Source organism: Heteronotia binoei, chromosome 10 (genome assembly GCF_032191835.1).
Source record: "Heteronotia binoei isolate CCM8104 ecotype False Entrance Well chromosome 10, APGP_CSIRO_Hbin_v1, whole genome shotgun sequence".
Classification (NCBI taxonomy): Eukaryota; Metazoa; Chordata; class Lepidosauria; order Squamata; family Gekkonidae; genus Heteronotia; species Heteronotia binoei.
In genome coordinates this window covers 44,204,315-44,221,916 of record NC_083232.1, presented here as the reverse complement: position 1 = coordinate 44,221,916, position 17,602 = coordinate 44,204,315, and the positions used below count along the sequence as shown (strand labels likewise).

At 41.3% G+C, this 17,602-nt stretch overlaps 1 protein-coding gene across 1 annotated transcript in view; it reads right to left on the bottom strand.

Moving 5' to 3' along the window:
• The window catches only part of CASD1 (CAS1 domain containing 1), a 43,832-nt gene that overhangs the window by 25,100 nt on the left and 1,130 nt on the right, over positions 1-17,602 (bottom strand). Inside the window, exons 2-6 of the mRNA XM_060248514.1 lie at positions 9,018-9,114; positions 4,380-4,500; positions 2,617-2,661; positions 944-1,006; positions 51-95 (exon numbers count right to left, since the gene is read on the bottom strand). Coding sequence (XP_060104497.1) covers positions 51-95; positions 944-1,006; positions 2,617-2,661; positions 4,380-4,500; positions 9,018-9,114 — 371 coding nt within the window. The remainder of the gene's footprint in view (positions 1-50; positions 96-943; positions 1,007-2,616; positions 2,662-4,379; positions 4,501-9,017; positions 9,115-17,602) is intronic.

Here is a 17,602-nt window from a genome sequence, read left to right as displayed (position 1 = left end):
CAGCCCTAATTTTCATTTCGCCTTATAAATCTGCTATATGAACAGCTTACCGTAGCAGCTCCTGCTATAATTATGTGAGGCTTTGGAGAGGACCCCTACAACACAGGGAAAAGGAGGTTAATCTCTTATCACTAAGGTAAGCTGCTGTAATTAGCTATTCAGGCAAAACTACCTACATGCAAATATCATCAGATAGAGTATAATGTTGCTTTGGAATTAATAAGAAGTTTAAAAGGTATGAGTCAACCTTACAAAGTAGCGACAGCAGCTACTGAAACACTACACTACAGAGCTCAGTCCAGAGAAATTATGCTGGGCCTAAATTCCACTGAAATTAATGTGATTTCTTTGCTGAGCACTGAAGTTCCACAGAGTTCAATGGGACTGAAGCACCCATTTCCCTGCATTGTACGCGCTGTCAGAGTACTGCAAACATCTGCTACTTAGAATACTTTAATTTTACAGGATTTTAAGTAGCTACATACTTGTAACTCTACATGATATCATGGTTACTGTACAAAGGCTGTTATGGAACTGTTTCTGCACTTAGTAAAATGTGGTGCATCAGTTAAAACTGAATAAATGAACACCAGCATACTTTCACTGTTCCATTGCTTTGTGTTTCATTTCACTCACATAGGATCTCAAATATCCGTGACTTAGTCCAGCGCTTCAAAAACAGTAAATCCCTTAGCAAAGTTAAGTCTTCAACTGCTCTCCTATGAAGGAGAGCACTACATTCAAACACAAGGATTATATACTGTACAAATTTCCCAGATAACATGACAAGAGTCTTTGCTCATTTAAAATCCACTCCTCAATTACAGGTCAGGCTATAGCCTACTCATAACCCAACTTTATCACCTGAAATGCTAGAAGTACCCCCCCCCCCCCTGGATATGCTGATCTATAGCTCACACATTTTGTTCCAGTATCAGCTAACCTCAATCCATGACTTGATCCGTTGCTTCATGGAGCCATTGACTTCCGGATACCACAGAAAATCCTGAGGTGGGAGTGGCAGAAAAATGAAGAATTTATTAACAAGCATAAGGAATCTAGAAGGCACATTTCATAAGTTGTCTGTTTTCTCCTTATTCTAAATATATTATGTCAGTCCATGAAACCTGGCTTATGTTATTTTCTTGCTACAATGAAGAACTCTGACTCAAAGTATCTTCAGGCTGCTTTAAACATAATGTTTGTTATGTCTCTTAAATAAAGCCTCCACGTCAGTCTTCAAGTTCGTTTTATTATCTTCAAGTCAGTCAACACACACAACATAAAACCACGCCCTACAGCTGCAAGGTTCACTCCCTACTTCCTATCTTAACTTATATATAACCCTCTTAAAGGGACATACGCCACAATGTTCAGCAGAAATATTCCTGAAATACATTTGACAGGGCTTTTTTTGTACAAAAAGCCCAGCAGGAACTTATTTGCATATTTGGTGTAGTGATTAAGTTTGGTGTAGAGCCAGTTTGGTGTAGTGGTTAAGTGTGCGGACTCTTATCTGGGAGAACCGGGTTTGATTCCTCACTCCTTCACTTGCACCGGCTGGAATGGCCTTGGGTTAGCCATAGCTCTGGCAGAGGTTGTCCTTGAAAGGGCAGCTGCTGTGAGACCCCTCTCAGCCCCACCCACCTCACAGGGTGTCTGTTGTGGGGGGAGAAGATATAGGAGATTGTAAACCACTTTGAGTCTCTGATTCAGGAAGAAGAGCGGGGTATAAATCTGCAATTCTTCTTCTTCTGTTCAGTCACACCCCTTGACATCACCATGTTTCACATAGGGCTTTTTGTAGAAAAAGTCCAGCAGGACTCATGTGCATATTAGGCCACACCCTCTGATGCCAAGCCAACCGGAACTGCGTTCCTGTGCATTCCTGCTCACAAAAAGCCCTGCATTTGTCCCTATGCAGCACTATAACTTTGACTTGAGTTGTAAGCTGGTGTGCATTTATTCAACTAGGAGGAGTTAGACTGGTGAAATGTGCAACACACACATGAAGCGTGGAAGTAAATAATACACCATGTGAAAAATCAAGATTAATTAAGAGTTCCTAGACACACAAAAACATTTTATTTCCAAATTTTACACACTTGCTACAGAAAACAGTGGTGTAACATTAGTATTTCTAAGCACAATCATAAAATGTACCTGCCCATACTTAAAGAATATGTTTGCATTATCTGCAAGAAACCTTAACTGAAAAATTTGCCCTAACCAGGATAGCTCAGGCTAGCCTGATTATATCAGATCTCAGATGTAAGCAGGGATGAGAGACCACCAAAGAAGTCTAGGCTTCCTATACAGAGGCAGACAATGGTAAACCACCTATGAAAGCCTCTTGCCTTGAAAACTCTAAAAGGTCATCAAAAGTCAGCTGTGATATCCATCCATCTATCCATCCATCCTCCACAAGAAATCAACTGAAAGATTTACTGGAATGTTACTGGCGCCAGATACATCCATTCTTAGATGCTTTCAGTGTTAGAAAATATTATTTTTATTGACCATTTCTTGTGGGATATGTAGTCACCAAGTACTACTTCAACTAATATGCCCTCCTTCCTTTCCATGATAGTTTAAGAGACAACCAGATATGCTTACCACTTTGAGGGATGAAGACTTATCTTCAAAAGGAATGTTGCCATGCTATCAAAATTAAAAAATATACATATAGTTTTCAGAAATCTATCATTGTCTATAAACTGCATTTTTAAAAAATCTCACAGAAGCTTTGTACATCAATGATCAGAAAAAGTTCCTGAATACAAATATTTGTTATGAAAGCTTCAGCCCCACAAAATGGTTGGTTTTTGGTAATTTATCTTAACTATGCAGTAACTCCAATGCAGTAAGACCTGCTGTATTTAATGGATTTTACTCCCAGGAAATTTGCACAAGACTGCACTATATGTTCTGGATTCAACCCCTAACTATTTGAGAGATAATATTAAAGAGTTAACTGTGTAACCCTGCTCAGGTGGAAGAATTCTGTTCCACCAGAAAAAAGGTTCTTTGCAGTAGAGGAAAGCTCCATCATTAGTGGAACAGAACTTCAGGATTCAACCCAAACAATTCTTATATATGTTTCTGATCAACAGTCTAATGAAATAAAAAGCTACTATATGAAACCCAAGCCACTTCTGAGTTCCTGTTAGAAAATATCAACTTCAAAAAAAGCAAATTTTAACTGTCATAGTTGCAGAAGCAAGAAGGAAGTGTATATATAGGCCCCAGAAACCATAACATTATTTCTTCGAAGCCTATCCCAGGTTTTCATTGATACTATGTACATAAAGGGTTCTGAAACATTAAGGTACTGAGGCAAGACTTTTTTCTACCAATAACTTAAATTACATAAAATTACTTCATAAATTGGGTGTGAAATAATCAATTTATGATCCAGAGAAAAATGCCTAGAATTTCTAGCAATTTCTACCATAAAAGCCATCTGCTTTTCATGTTGTTGGTTGCATGTTCACCTATGAATGGGACTTGTCTACCTTGTGCCATAGCTTGCTCCAGGATAACCAACTCAAATTAATTTCATACAACTCAAGGCATTATATTCTAATTATTCTCAACTAAATGTATAGCCCTTTCAATTAAATGGCAACTTATGCTGCCCAATTCCTCCATTCAAGGTCTTGTTCTTGACCAGACAATCCTGTCATGCTAGCCTTTCAGAGAGCATGTTCCAGAGAGGATAGCTCTGAAACATGTCACAGGATTTTTCTCCCTGCCTGAGGAAAAAGCCATAGTGTCTACTCGCTCCCCTTGATCTGGCTTCAGCCTCCTCTATCTTTTCAAAGCAGTCTTTCTGCTTTATTCGCATCTGCAGCACTGTCCTCACCATACCATCCTTCCCCTCTGCCTATGCCCAGAGCTCCTTTTTCTTTCTTTCTCCCAGATTGACTCAGATCTCAACTATTCCCAAAGATGATTTCATATTCAAGAACTGCAAGCTTTGACTGACAGTACCATCCTAAACATGATTACAGCTTTCCAAATCCAATGAAGTCAAAGGGCTTAGAAGGGTGAAACTCAATTTAGGATGTCTGTGTGACCCAAGTGGGCCACACATGACATCATGGCTTAGCAGCAGGGAGACAGGTGGTCCGGCTGCACTCACTCCACCAGGTTCACCAAATTTTAATTATGAGTTCCCAGCTGTTTTCTCCAAGTTTCTGCTATCTACCTCTTAAGCTCTTTGTTCCTGTCTCTACAATGTCATTTCATTACTCCTCTTTTTGAAATTACCCCACTCATCCTGTCTCCTATATTATTCTTTACATCACAGTCTTTAAAGTAAAATTCCCCATATTAATTATATAAACAACTTAAATGTAAAATTTCTGAAATCATACCTTGTTTCCCTCCTCCTTAATTAGGGGATTTATGAGTTTTACAAAGGAGTAAAAGAGCTGACGAATTCTAGAGTCACCTATAAACGTAATGTGTTTGTCTGCAAGGCAGTCTTTTGTTTCACTGTGAAAGCAAACATTAACGTTAATTTGTTTTAAATATGACAAAAGAGTAATTTCCAAAAAACAAAACAAAAATGCACTATAGAATAGTCTTCACACAGCCAAGATCCTACAATGATTTACTCTGAAAACAATGGGGTTCATAACGACTGTGCCAGTCAGTGAGCCGCTGAGCTAACACAAGTCCCAGTGACATATGAGGGTTTTAACGACACAATGCTTCTCTTTTTCTAAAACTCTGAACAACTAAAAAAATAAACACAATCAAAACAGTCTCTCTTTTCAAACCGTGACAATCCTAATTGAAATGGGAACAAAATGACTCCTTTTCTTATGAAGCTACGTTTAACAGGACTGTTTCACATACATACTTTTTGTTAACTGTTATATTAGAATATTTCTCATACAGTCCTTTATTTTACAGTTAACTAACGCAAGTAAAAGCTATTATATAAGGGAACTGAAATAGTAAAAGTCTGTGTTGGACCTCCTATCCAGGTCAAATCAACACAGCTTCTTAATACTTGAACTCAGCGATCATTTTGTAGAAAAATAGGTGGTGGAGCTCATCCAGGTGTTGTTATGCATCTGCACATGCTATTCAATGGACAAGGAGGTGGAACTCTCAGAAGGAGGAGGAGGAACTCTCAGAAAGGTTCAGGAGCTCCCACTGAATCTGACGCCTGCTTGAACTGAAGCAGGAGTATAAGTAAGATGGAAGGCCCAGTACCATATCCATCCCTCGCAGTGATACTATAACAGGCAGACCAACTTTATCTGCAGTGACAATGTTTTCTTTTTATGTAATACTAAATTCCTCCTAATAAATACTCATCACCAAGGTTAATAGAGGGATGATTTATGTTCCTATGGTGGCTTTTTGGCCTCTTGCTTTCTCTTCTGTAACATTAAAGCTAGTACAAAGAGCATAACGATCAACACCAATGGTTGCCACAATGTAGCACTACAATTTTAATGAGCTATGGCCATGAAAGGAACATCCAGGTGAGTGAGTTGGGCCTGATCCTTGATTTCCAAGGCCACCTTAAACATCAGGTTGAAATTATGTGTGGTACTTGTATAGCCAGAAATTAAATCATCCAGTTCTTCATATTAAGCAATGTACAGCTTTTCTATCATTACTAGTTATTTTACATCTAGTAATAACTAGAAGGCCCTCACCTGGATAGCTCAGGCTAGCCTGATCTCATCAGATCTTGGAAGCTTAGTAGGGTCAGCCCTGCTTAGTATTTGGATGGGAGACTGACAAGGAGATTCAGGTTCATTATGCAGAGGCAGACAATGGCAAAACACCTCTGAATGTCTCCTTGCCTTGAAACCCTATGACAGGGGTAGCCAACAGTAGCTCTCCAGATGTTTTTTGCCTACAACTCCCATCAGCCGCAGCCAGCATGGCCAATGGCTGGGGCTGGTGGGAGCTGTAAGCAAAAAACATCTGGAGAGCTACCGTTGGCCACCCCTGCCCTATGAGGTTGCCATAAGCTGGCTGCAACTTTATGGTACTTTCCACCACCACCAATAACCAGAAAAATCACTAATAGCCTCTGCAGTCACCCAGGATCACAAGCCTTGGGTACTCCAATGCCCAGCCTGTTGCAGCCTCAATCAGGGATGGTAAGGCGCCGGCTGGTGTACCATCTGCCTAACGCACCAGCCGGCGCCTTACCATCCCTGATCGAGGCCGCAACAGGCTGGGCATTGGAGTACCCAAGGCTTGTGATCCTGGGTGACTTCAATGTCCATGCTGATGACGCAGCCTCTAGTCAGGAGATGGACCTAGTGTCATCCATGGTGACACTGGAGCTCTCCCAGTTTGTTACATCGCCCACTCACCAGGCGGGGCACATGTTAGACTTGATCTTTGCGGCTGGAGTTATGGTGGACAATATAACTGCAGAGGCGGTGCCATGGTCGGACCACTTTGCCCTCAAGGCTCATGTGGATGCTCCACCCCAAACCCGTTTGGGCGGCGAGCTTATTTTGGCTCGCCCACGGAGTCTGATGGACCCAGAACAGTTCAAAATGGCTCTACGGGATCCCTGGCCCCCTGGCGATTCTCTCGATGATCTGGTTGACTCCCTGGCATGGCTGGCTCTCCAGAGCCATTGATGAGATCGCACCTCAACGCCCTCTGCGCCCCCGCGTTAAGCTGGCTCCGTGGTATACCCCGGAGCTGCGACAGCTGAAACGGGGACACAGACGGTTAGAGAGGCAATGGCGGCGTACTCGGGATGAAGCGACTAGAACATCTTATAGAGTTTATGAGATCCTATGAGATGGCAGTCAAAGCCACAAAGAAGATTTACTTTGCAGCTAAGATTGCGTCTGCAAATTCGTGCCTAGCGCAATTGTTTAGGACGATTCAGAATCTCACAACACTGCCGCAAGGCAGGCCAAATGCTAAGGAATTAGAGACAGGCTGTGACGCTTTTACGAATTTCTTTGCAGACAAGGTCACATTGCTCTGCCATGACCTCCCCGCCACATTGGATACAGTATGTGAACTTGAGGCTCCGTGCCTGTCTTCTGGTTCAATCCTGGATCGCTTCTACACACTCAGCTTGGAGGAAGTTGACAGAATTCTCTCTACTGTATGCCCAACAACTTGTGATCTGGACCCATGCCCCTCCTGGCTAATTAAAGCTTGCCAGAGGGAGCTAAGATGTCCTATACGGGACATTATAAATAGATCCCCCTCTTGGAGGGTCTTTTCCCAACACCTCTCAAAGAGGCTGTGGTCCACCCCCTCTTGAAAAAGGCTTCATCAGACTTGACCGAATTGGCACATTACCGGCCGGTCTCAAATTTGCCCTTTTTGGGCAAAATTATTGAGAGGGCAGTGGCGTTACAGTTGCAGAGCTTTCTGGACGACGCTTCCATCCTAGATCCACACCAGTCCGGCTTCCGCCCAGGCCATGGGACGAAGACATTCCTCGTTGCCCTCGTGGATAATCTCCAGTGGCACCTGGATCGAGGTGGTTTGGTGGTGCTGTTGTTGTTAGACCTATTGGCTGCATTCGATATGGTCGACCACCAGTTACTGACCCGCCACCTCGCCGACGCAGGGATTCAGGGGCTGGCCTTGCAATGGCTTTCCTCTTTCCTTGATGGTCGGGGACAAAGGGTGGTGATTGGGGGAGGACTGTTCCAGAGGCACCCACTTAATTGTGGGGTGCCTCAGAGGACGGTGTTCTCCCCGATGTTGTTTAACATCTACATGCGCCCCCTTGCCCAGAGGTATAGGCTGGGTTGCCACCAGTATGCTGATGACACCCAGCTCTATCTACTTATGGACGGCTGGCCTGGTGATGTCCCAGAAAATCTGGACCTAGCATTGCAAGCAGTGGCAGGTTGGCTCAGGCTGAGTGGGTTGGAGTTGAATCCAGCAAAGACAGAGGTCCTTTGCCTGAGCCATGGTGGCCTAGGAAGGGAACTTCCCCTACCAGTTTTTGATGGTGCGCCACTGAAAACTGTGCAGGGTCAGGAGCCTGGGGTGCTACTGGAGCCTTCTTTGTCAATTGAGGCCCAGATAGCAGCCACTGCTAAAACCGCCTTTTTTCATCTTAGGCGGGCGAGGCAGTTGTCTCCCTTCCTGGAGTGTGATGACCTGGCAACAGTGATCCATGCAACAGTCACCTCAAGACTAGACTACTGTAATGCCCTCTACATGGGGCTGCCCCTGTGCCAAACCCGGAAACTACAGCTAGTGCAGAATGTGGCAGCCAGACTGTTAATGGGACTCCCTAAGTAGGAGCATATACAGCCTAGGCTACGGGAACTGCACCGGCTGCCAATTGTGTACCGGATTTGTTACAAGGTGCTGGTTATTACCTTTAAAGCCCTATATGGCTGAGAACCTGCCTACCTTAGGGACCATCTCTCCCCACATGTTCCCCAGAGAGTACTGAGATCTAGCTTGCAAAATCTGCTGACCATCCCTGGGCTGAAGGAGGCCAAATTGAAAGTTACGAGGGAGAGGGCCTTCTCGATTACAGCTCCCCACTGGTGGAACCAGTTACCAGAAGAGATACGGGCCTTGCGGAACCCTGACCAGTTCCGCCGGGCCTGCAAGACCATCTTCTTCCAGGTGGCTTTTTAATGTGGAATTACTGTACCATTGTCATGAATAACTGCATTATATTAAGATCGTAGCACCAAATTAATTGTGGTTTAAACTGTGGTTTTAAATTGTTAGTCTAATTGATGATTTTAATGTAATTGTATATTTAACTGAGGAACACAACTGTTTGCAATTTGGGGTTTTTATTATTGTACTATTGTAATGTTTGTATTTTATGCTATGTAAGCCGCCCTGAGCCTACTTCGGCGGGGAGGGCGGGATATAAATTAAAAATTATTATTATTATTATTATTACCATACCCAAGAAGCACAAATACGTTCCACCATACCATGCCACCTGAACTTAACAGTAAAAGAATTTAAAGACATAAATGTGTAAGTGTGCATTTATAATATTTACAGCATTAATATCTTACCTAGATTTATATTTATGCATCATACAGCTGTGAGGCTGCCATAGCTTCTCCCCAAGAAATCTTCCACTGGAAAGAAGGTACTCACAGGAGTCATCTCCTTTAAACAAAAGAAAAGAGGTTTGATATTTGAATTCTGCCTTAAAACACAAACTAAAATTCTACTGGTCTCAGTCAGCACCTGTGTTTGCAACCCAAATGTAACATCTGTTTCTGGGATTTAATGCAAAAATCAATGCACATTAATCCCAGTATCACTAATATCATTCCTATAGTTAACATAAAAAGTACTGAAGTATTTGTGGTCTAGAAGAATCATCTTTGTTAAAGACACTATTAAAAAGTAAGGACAGCAAGTGCTTTTGCTGAATAGCTTGTAAGAACACATTCAATGGTGTTTCTTCAACTCAACCTAGTTGTAGTGAAGGTATGGCAATGGAACCCTCACAAGGTGTAAAAGAGATCTCTTTTCATTCATTATTTTCTATTCATGCTTTATGGTTTACTACAAACACTGCTACTATGGCACATATATATAATTATATACAGTTTTATTTGCAGACTATATAATTATCTACAATTGGTAACCTGGTCAAACACTGTAAATTATATCCCAAATAGTCCATTAAGGCAGAAATGCCAGAATATCAGGGCATTTTTTTTAAAATTTCACTGTGGTGATATTGGTTAGCAAGGTCAGTGTGGTGTGACTGTATCCAAATATAGAGTGATTCAGATTAATATCACTTTGCAACATTAACGCTAAGGTTGGGAATAATGGAAACGAAGGGCTACAACAAAATAGACCCTAAGGGATATTTCAGAAGAACTGAATGAGGAAAAAAAAATCTATTAATCTATTTCCAGGGAATTATAACACCAAAGGGGTGTTATAAGAATGTAGAAACTTCCGTTAAATTATGTAAGGCAAATATAAATCTGTCCTTTCAAGGTGGTTCCCAGTAATACACATCCTGCATGTAGGAGGAAGTAGAGTTTATATGTTTAATTAGAACAAGACACACCTAAGACTCATGCTTTGACAAGTACTCTATACAGCAGTGACTTCTTCCAAAGTCTGAATATGGAATGCTTGGAATGGTAGCCTTGCAGCTCGATTTCTGAGTATGTGGGCTTTCACACACACTGAATAATGTGCTTTCAATCTACTCTAGACGTGCCTTGAAGCTGGATTTTAACTGTGTGAAATGGTAAAATCTAATTGCAAATGATCACTCAAGTGCATCAAAAGAGGGTTGAAAGTGCATTATTAAGTATGTGAGAAAGTGTTCTGTATCATAATTGATACCTTCTTCTTAAGGTGCCAACTTGTTAATAAGCTTTTTGATCATTAAGGATTATTCACCTACACTTGCAGGTTCCTTGCCCACTTTTTTGTCTGTCTGCTCCTATGAAGGCTGAATCCAAGAAGGCCTAGGTTGGGAGTATCACCTGTGATGAACATATACATCTATGAGGCAGAAGTTTATGGCAATAGTCAGGGACAAACCCAGAAGCATAGCAATTGTAGCATTAGAGGATGCCTGCTATAGCTACAAGAATATCCATAAAGGAACAAGATATACAGGCAATCACAGAAATCATTCATAACTCCACTCTCCTTGCTGCAAGAACTAATGAATACTCTCTCTGTAACAGTTTGCTTTATCAGTCTTATTTTTTTTTAACTTGTAACTGTAGCCTGGCCATGGCATACTAAGATAAAAACCAAAACACTTCTTTTTTCATACTTGTAGAAACCTCATCTAAAGTTAAGATTTTTTTTTTTAAAAAAAATTAACTAATGAAGTTCTTTTATTTTGAAAGATTTTTTTGTTGGCATAACGGTTAAACCTGTTGCTGATTTAAGTTTATTTCTGTTGTGATAATTTTAAACACTCTTTGACCAGTCTGCTGATTAAATATTTTTTTTGAACTGCCCAATCCTATAACCATCACTAGAATACAATGGTATGACAAGCTATAAATACAAAATTGCAGTGACAGAAATATTTGGATGTGCATTTTGGTGCAACAATGTCAAGAAGTTGACCTGCAGGCAATGCTAACTGTAACAGACAGCTACATCATCTGTATTCTGCTGTGCAGTGTAGACCTGAGAAAAGCAAACTCCACAAAATTAAAAGGCACATTTGCCTAGCAACTATGTGAAACACAAGCACTTCCAATAATTTCAGTATGACTACACAGTTCTTGGCTAGCTTCTAACCTAACTAAAAAGCACAGGTAAGGTGTAGGATTCATTTAGGTATCAGCTGTAAAGCAGGAGAGGTTTTATAATGACGTAGCTCATACTAGTAGGGACTGAAAGAGGGACTGTTAGGCTCTGCTCCCTACCACAGTAGGGCCTTACGTAAAGGGAATCAGCAGAACATATATGGAATATCTCCCACTTAGAATCACAGAGTTGGAATGAACCTCCAGGGTCATCTAGTCCAACCCTCTGCACAATGCAGGAAATTCACAAATAGCTCCCCCCACCCCCTACACACATACATCTCCAGTGACCCCTACTTCACGCCCAGAAGATGACAAAAAACTCCAGAATCCCTTGCCAAATTAGTCCGGAGGAAAACTGCTGACTGACCCCAAAGCAGCAACCAGCATTTCCCTGGGCTTGTAAGAAAGGGCCACAAGAACCAAGCACTGATGCAACCCTTCCTGTCCTCCTTCTCATGATTTGCCTAATTCACAGAATCAGCAGTGTTGTCAGATGGCCAGCTAGCCTCTGCTTAAAAACCTCCAAAGAAGGAGAGTCCACCACCTCCCGAGAAAGCCTGTTCCACTGAGGAACTGCTCTGTCAGGAAGTTCTTCCTAATGTATAGCCAAAAACTCTTCTGATTTAATTTCAACCAGCTGGTTGTGGTCCAACCTTCTGGGGCAACAGAAAACAATTCTGCACCATCCTCTATATGACAGTCCTTCAAGTACTTGACGATGGTGATCATATCACCTCTCAGTCATCTCCTCTCCAGGCTAAACATACCCAGATCCTTCAACTATTACTCATAGGACTTGGTCTCCAGACCCCTTGCCATCTTTATTGCCCTCCTCTGGATACGTTTCAGCTTGTCTATACCTTTCTTAAATTGTGGTGCCCAAAACTAAATACAATATTGTAGGTGAGGTCTGAGCAGAGTAAAGTGATACAATAACTTCATGTGATCTGGACACTATACTTCTGTTGATACAACCAAAAACTGAATTTGCCATTTTAGTCATCACATCACACTGCTGACTTATGTTCAGTGTATGATCCACTAAGACCCCCAGATCCTTTTTGCATATACTCTTGTCAAGACAAGTTTTCCCCATCCTATAATGATGCATTGGATTTTCCCTACCTAAATGCAGAACTTTACATTTATCTCCTTTAAAATTCATTTATTTGTTTTAGCCCAGGTTTTCCAGCCTATCAAGATCATCCTGTATCCTGACTCTTTCTACTGTGTTTGTGACCCATCCTAATTTAGTACCATCTGCAAATTTGATAAGCATTCCTTCTATGCCTTCATCCAAATAATTTATGAAGACGTTGAACAAAACAGACCTAAGGACAGATCCTTGAGGCACTCCACTTGTTACTCCTCCCCAAGAGGATGAGGAACCATTTACAAGCACTCTTCGAGTGCGATCTGTCAACCAGTGACAGATCCACCTAACAGTAACAGGATCCAACCCACATTTTACCAACTTATCAACAAGAATATTATGTGGAACCTTATCAAAGGTCTTACTGAAATCAAGAAATCAAGATCAGTGTTCCTGTGATTCAGCAAGGTAGTAACTTTCTCAAAAAAGGAGATAAGGTTAGTTTGACATGACTTGTTCTTGAGAAACCCATGCTGGCCCTTAGTAATCACAGCCATCTTTTCTAAATGTTCCAGGACTGTTTGATGATTTGTTCTAAAACTTTTCCACGTATAGATGTCAAGCTGATAGGTCTGTAGTTACCCGAATCCTACTTTTTCTCCTTCTTGAAAATGGGGACAACATTCGCCTACCTCCAGTCTCCTGGAACCTCACCTGTTTTCCAAAAATTCTCAAAAATAATGCTCAGAAATTATGTGTGCAAGTTCTTTTAGTACCCTTGGGTGCAGTTCATCTGGCCCTCAGGACTTGTTTTCATCCACTGGGGAGGAGGACTAGATAAGATTACTCCTTAGCAGGTGGGAAGGGGGGGAATAACAATGTCACTTGCTAACACATGACACAAAACCTGCCCGTTTATTTCATAGGTAGTGTGTGCATGGGGTGGGTGGGTATGAACACAGAAGCTGGAAGAAAGGGAGTGCTTAATCCTTTCCCTACCTTCCTTTTTACCACCCCTCCCATTCAAAATGTAATTTTAAATGCAGCAATGGCAGTGAAGAAAAGGATAAACACCTAATTGTACTGCCATTACTTCTCCACTCAAAATCATCCCTTCTTTAAAACTATTTTTTCTTCTCAAAATGCTAGCATGGTACAGTGGCTAGTGCATTATACAAGGGTCTGGGAGGCCTAGATTCAAATCCCCATTCTGCTACTGACCCATTGGTCAGTCGGTTTCTTTCACATAAGCTACAGCACAGGGCTGTTGTGAGGACACAATGGAGGATGGGAGAATGATGTTGTCAGTCACTTTTAGGTCCTGAAGTAGGGTATAAACAGCTAAATAAAAACCAGAAGTTCATTACAAGCACTGACAGATAATGGACAATTAGACTACCATGGCTTCACAGCAGTTTATGATCTGTGTTTGAAGATATAATCTATTATTGTATACCCATTACAGTTTGGGTTTAGGACTAATCAAGGTTTGTCTTCATGTGAAAATAAGTTTCAACAATTCCATTTAATAATAAGTTTGATAATAATAAAAATTGATGTGTTAGCAAGTAAAGGGTGAAGTATTAGCTTGTGACTATACAAGTCTGCTAGATCAGTTGTTTATGATTAGAGATACTATCTAGGGAAGGGCAGGGATAGGCAAATTCTTGAACCACAATAGAATTCTCTCTGGCTTGGATTCCCACAGACAGTTCCTCCCTGACAGACCCCCCACCAGCACCCTTGTAACTTGGCCAGGAAGAGCCCTCTTTGGTCCCTGTCTCACAGCCTCAAGAAATTAATTAGGAGGAACATCTGCAAAATAAGAGATTTGGGTTTAGGACTGGGAAATAGTCCCACTGCTTTTTAATTTGCAGACTTTTTCTGCTGGGAAAAGAGAGATGCTTAACAAATAGGGATCAATACCACTTCTCACACTCCCAACATGGTACAGCATAAAAAAGAGTTACAGTGACTTATGCAAGTTTTCACCACTATTTGCTTAGTTATTTTTATTCTAAGTAAATCTTTAACAAATCCCCAAACACCAGTGATAGCAATTATTTACATGAAAAGGTGACTGACATTACTTTTAAACACACACTAGTGCAGCAGCATTACATCCTATAAACACCCGATTTTCCCAAAGTAGCACTGTGGTCTGTAGTTGGCCTCCGCTGATGTACACTTTCTGCTTTAAATCCTTCTTTAAATATCTGGCATGCAACAAACACACAGGATTGACTTCATGCTTTCACAAGAAACTTCTGTAACATACAGGCCTGCTCCAGACACGAATAGATTTAGAAAGTACAGAAGCAGCAAGGTACATGCTCACATGGATTCCTGGTACAGGCACAAAAGAGTTTCTCATCCGCTTGCTCCAGAGCAAGGAGCCAGCCAAATGTTTGTACAGCTATACATCTGCTAAAGAAAAATTCTAACTCTAAAGGAAAAAACAAAATACAGGGTATGAGAAAAGAGAGGGAGATAAAGGAAGGTAGAAAAATGAACAGTGGTAGTGCTCAGAAGACATCTTCTTACAGTTACACCATTCATCTACTGCTGTTGAAGCACAGCACAAGCAAAGTACAGTGGAGAAACATTAAAGGGGTCTGAAGAGGCAGCTTCTCTTCTATGTTTATTAGATGCAATGTAGTTATTGGAGTGCCAAGCTCTATAATAGTGACAGCAGGTCATAGGAATGGTCTGAGAGCAAGAAGAAAAACAATGTATAAAAATAGAGGAATTAAGTATTTTATAACTTTATTATTCAAGTTAATCCAGACTAGATGACAAGTAGGCAAAAAGTTGAGAAGACTAGATGACAAGTAGGAAAAATTAGGACTATTGTTGTACAACTGCCCTGAGCCTGCCTCAGCAGGGGGGCGGGATATAAATTTAATAAACCTATAAACACAAATTCTGGAGTAAAGAAAAGAAAGTGTGTTATTTGGGCATAAAGTTACATAAGAGGACTAGCAGTTTATCTGGATACTGAGTTAAACAATATTACACTGAAAACTCTACTGTAGTGTTTTATCTTTGTATACCTTGTGAACAAATTAGTTTAATTTAAACAAGTTATATGCTTGAAAATATGTCTTGTATCTCTACATTATCCACATTAAATTCTGAATGTGGCCTACAGTATGGATCAAAAAATCCACACAATGTGGCCATATACAGATGGGGGTAGGATTTTTCTATAAATCTTCAAAGACTGGCAGACAATCTAATAAGTTAAAAAAGGTGAGGAGTGTTTAACACTTCACCTAATTCTATATTACAGAAAAAATATATCAGGATGCTACATTGCAAATTCTGAGCTGTCATTTTGGGGGTTGTCTAGCAACTCCAATAAACAATGCAGCACCATGTGGCAACATCAGCCACAAAGAAGATCAGGAGAAGGGAAGGAGGCAGGAATGGTGACAGAGTGGGGAGAAGAGGAAAGAAATGGGAGCCAGGAATGGGATGAGCACGGAATATGTGTTCTCTTACAAATCTTCTTTCCTATACACCCATCCTGAAGGGTTAGAAGGTGGCAGCTGCTGGGACTGCCCAAACTGGCATGCTTTAACCTCCAATGGGAAGAAATGTGTGTGTGTGCCTGTGGGAGGGGGGGAGAGGATTGCCTCTCCCAAAGCCAAAGGTCAAGCCAGGTTTGCCTGCAGCAGCAAGAGGATAAACAGCTCCTTCTTGAGTCTGAATATTAATGAGAAACAACTTCTCACAAGGGAAAGCTGGGCTCAGGTTAGAGACAAGACAGTATCTCTGATGGGAAAATGGAGATTGTGCCAGGCCACTAGCACTGGCACACACTGCAGGAAATCTTCAGTTGCCCTCTTGATGAAATTCTGCACTGAGATGCTTCCTTACCAAGGCAACACTTAATGAAATGTATAATCCACACTACCTGTTAACTTCATTCCCGGAAGGGGATTTCACGCTGTATGCCCTTAAGTATCCATTAATTTAATTCATTGGTCCCTTGTTCGCTCCCCAGTGCAGACCCAAAGAAGCTTACATTATTCTCCTCTCCTCCATTTTATCCTATTATCAGGATAGGCTGAGAGTATGTGACTGGCCTAAGGTCATCCAGTGAGCTTCCATGGCATTTGTACCTGGTTCTCCAGATACTAGTCTGACACTCTTAGCCACTACACTACACTGGCTCTCTTGTATCTATAGGTCTAGCAGCAGGCCCATACTTCTTGTGAGTCCTGGAAAACTACCACTTTTGCCCAGTAGATAAAGCAATCCTACTTTCCAAGAAGTAAGTTTAGAATTGCATTATTACTGTTCAACTTAGAAGCTTTCCTAGGTAAACAACAAGACAGACAAATGCAAATGATGAGAGAGATACTGTAGGCTAGTGAGAGTCAAAAGCACATCTGACTCAAAAGATAACACTGAAATTATTAAGTGCTGGCAGAATGCTAGGATTCCTAAAAAGTCTTGGGTATGTATCTCACTGAATACTGAAGCAGAATTACAAGAATCTAAGATAAGGAAAAGTTCTTTAAAACAACACAGCCTTAGGCTGCTTGAGATTTATCTCAATGCTGTGGTATGTGCTGGTCTCTACTAACCACACAACATGATCATGCAACTACAGAAATATGAACTGCAAAGAAAACAATGTATTTTCCTTCTTGCACTTCCCACATTCCCAGTTTTGCACACAAGAACTCCTATAAGCATGAAACTACCACATTCAAAGACACTCAGTTATACAATCTCTGTGATATCTATTTAAGTCAATGTGGTGTCATGATTGGAGAATTGTGTACGGATATGGGAAAAATTCTAATCCCCCACTCAAAAATAAGAAACCTGCACAGAAGTCTTGGCCAAACCACTACTTAACCTGTGTCCTTGGAGGAATGGCGGAATATATATGTAGCAAATAAAGGGGAGCAACAAACCAAGCTCCATTTTCAGGGTTCACATGGGGATACTCACTTCCATGACTACAGTACAGAGTTCTGACAACTACTGGCTCTTATCTGTGCCATCTGCTGTTATGTTCCCCTCCAACAATGGACCAAGTTTAGTGACGGGTCAACAATGGTAGAGATAAAAACTGTAGAGTAGTATGGGAATCATATAGGAGATGCAAAGTTCCCCATCATTTAGCCTCTTTTACAGATCTCCAGCAGGGTGCTTTAAACATAACTGCATGGTGTCACCTTTCTTTCCTACCTACCAGAACCCTGCAGTAAATCAAACTCCTCCCTCAAAACTGCCG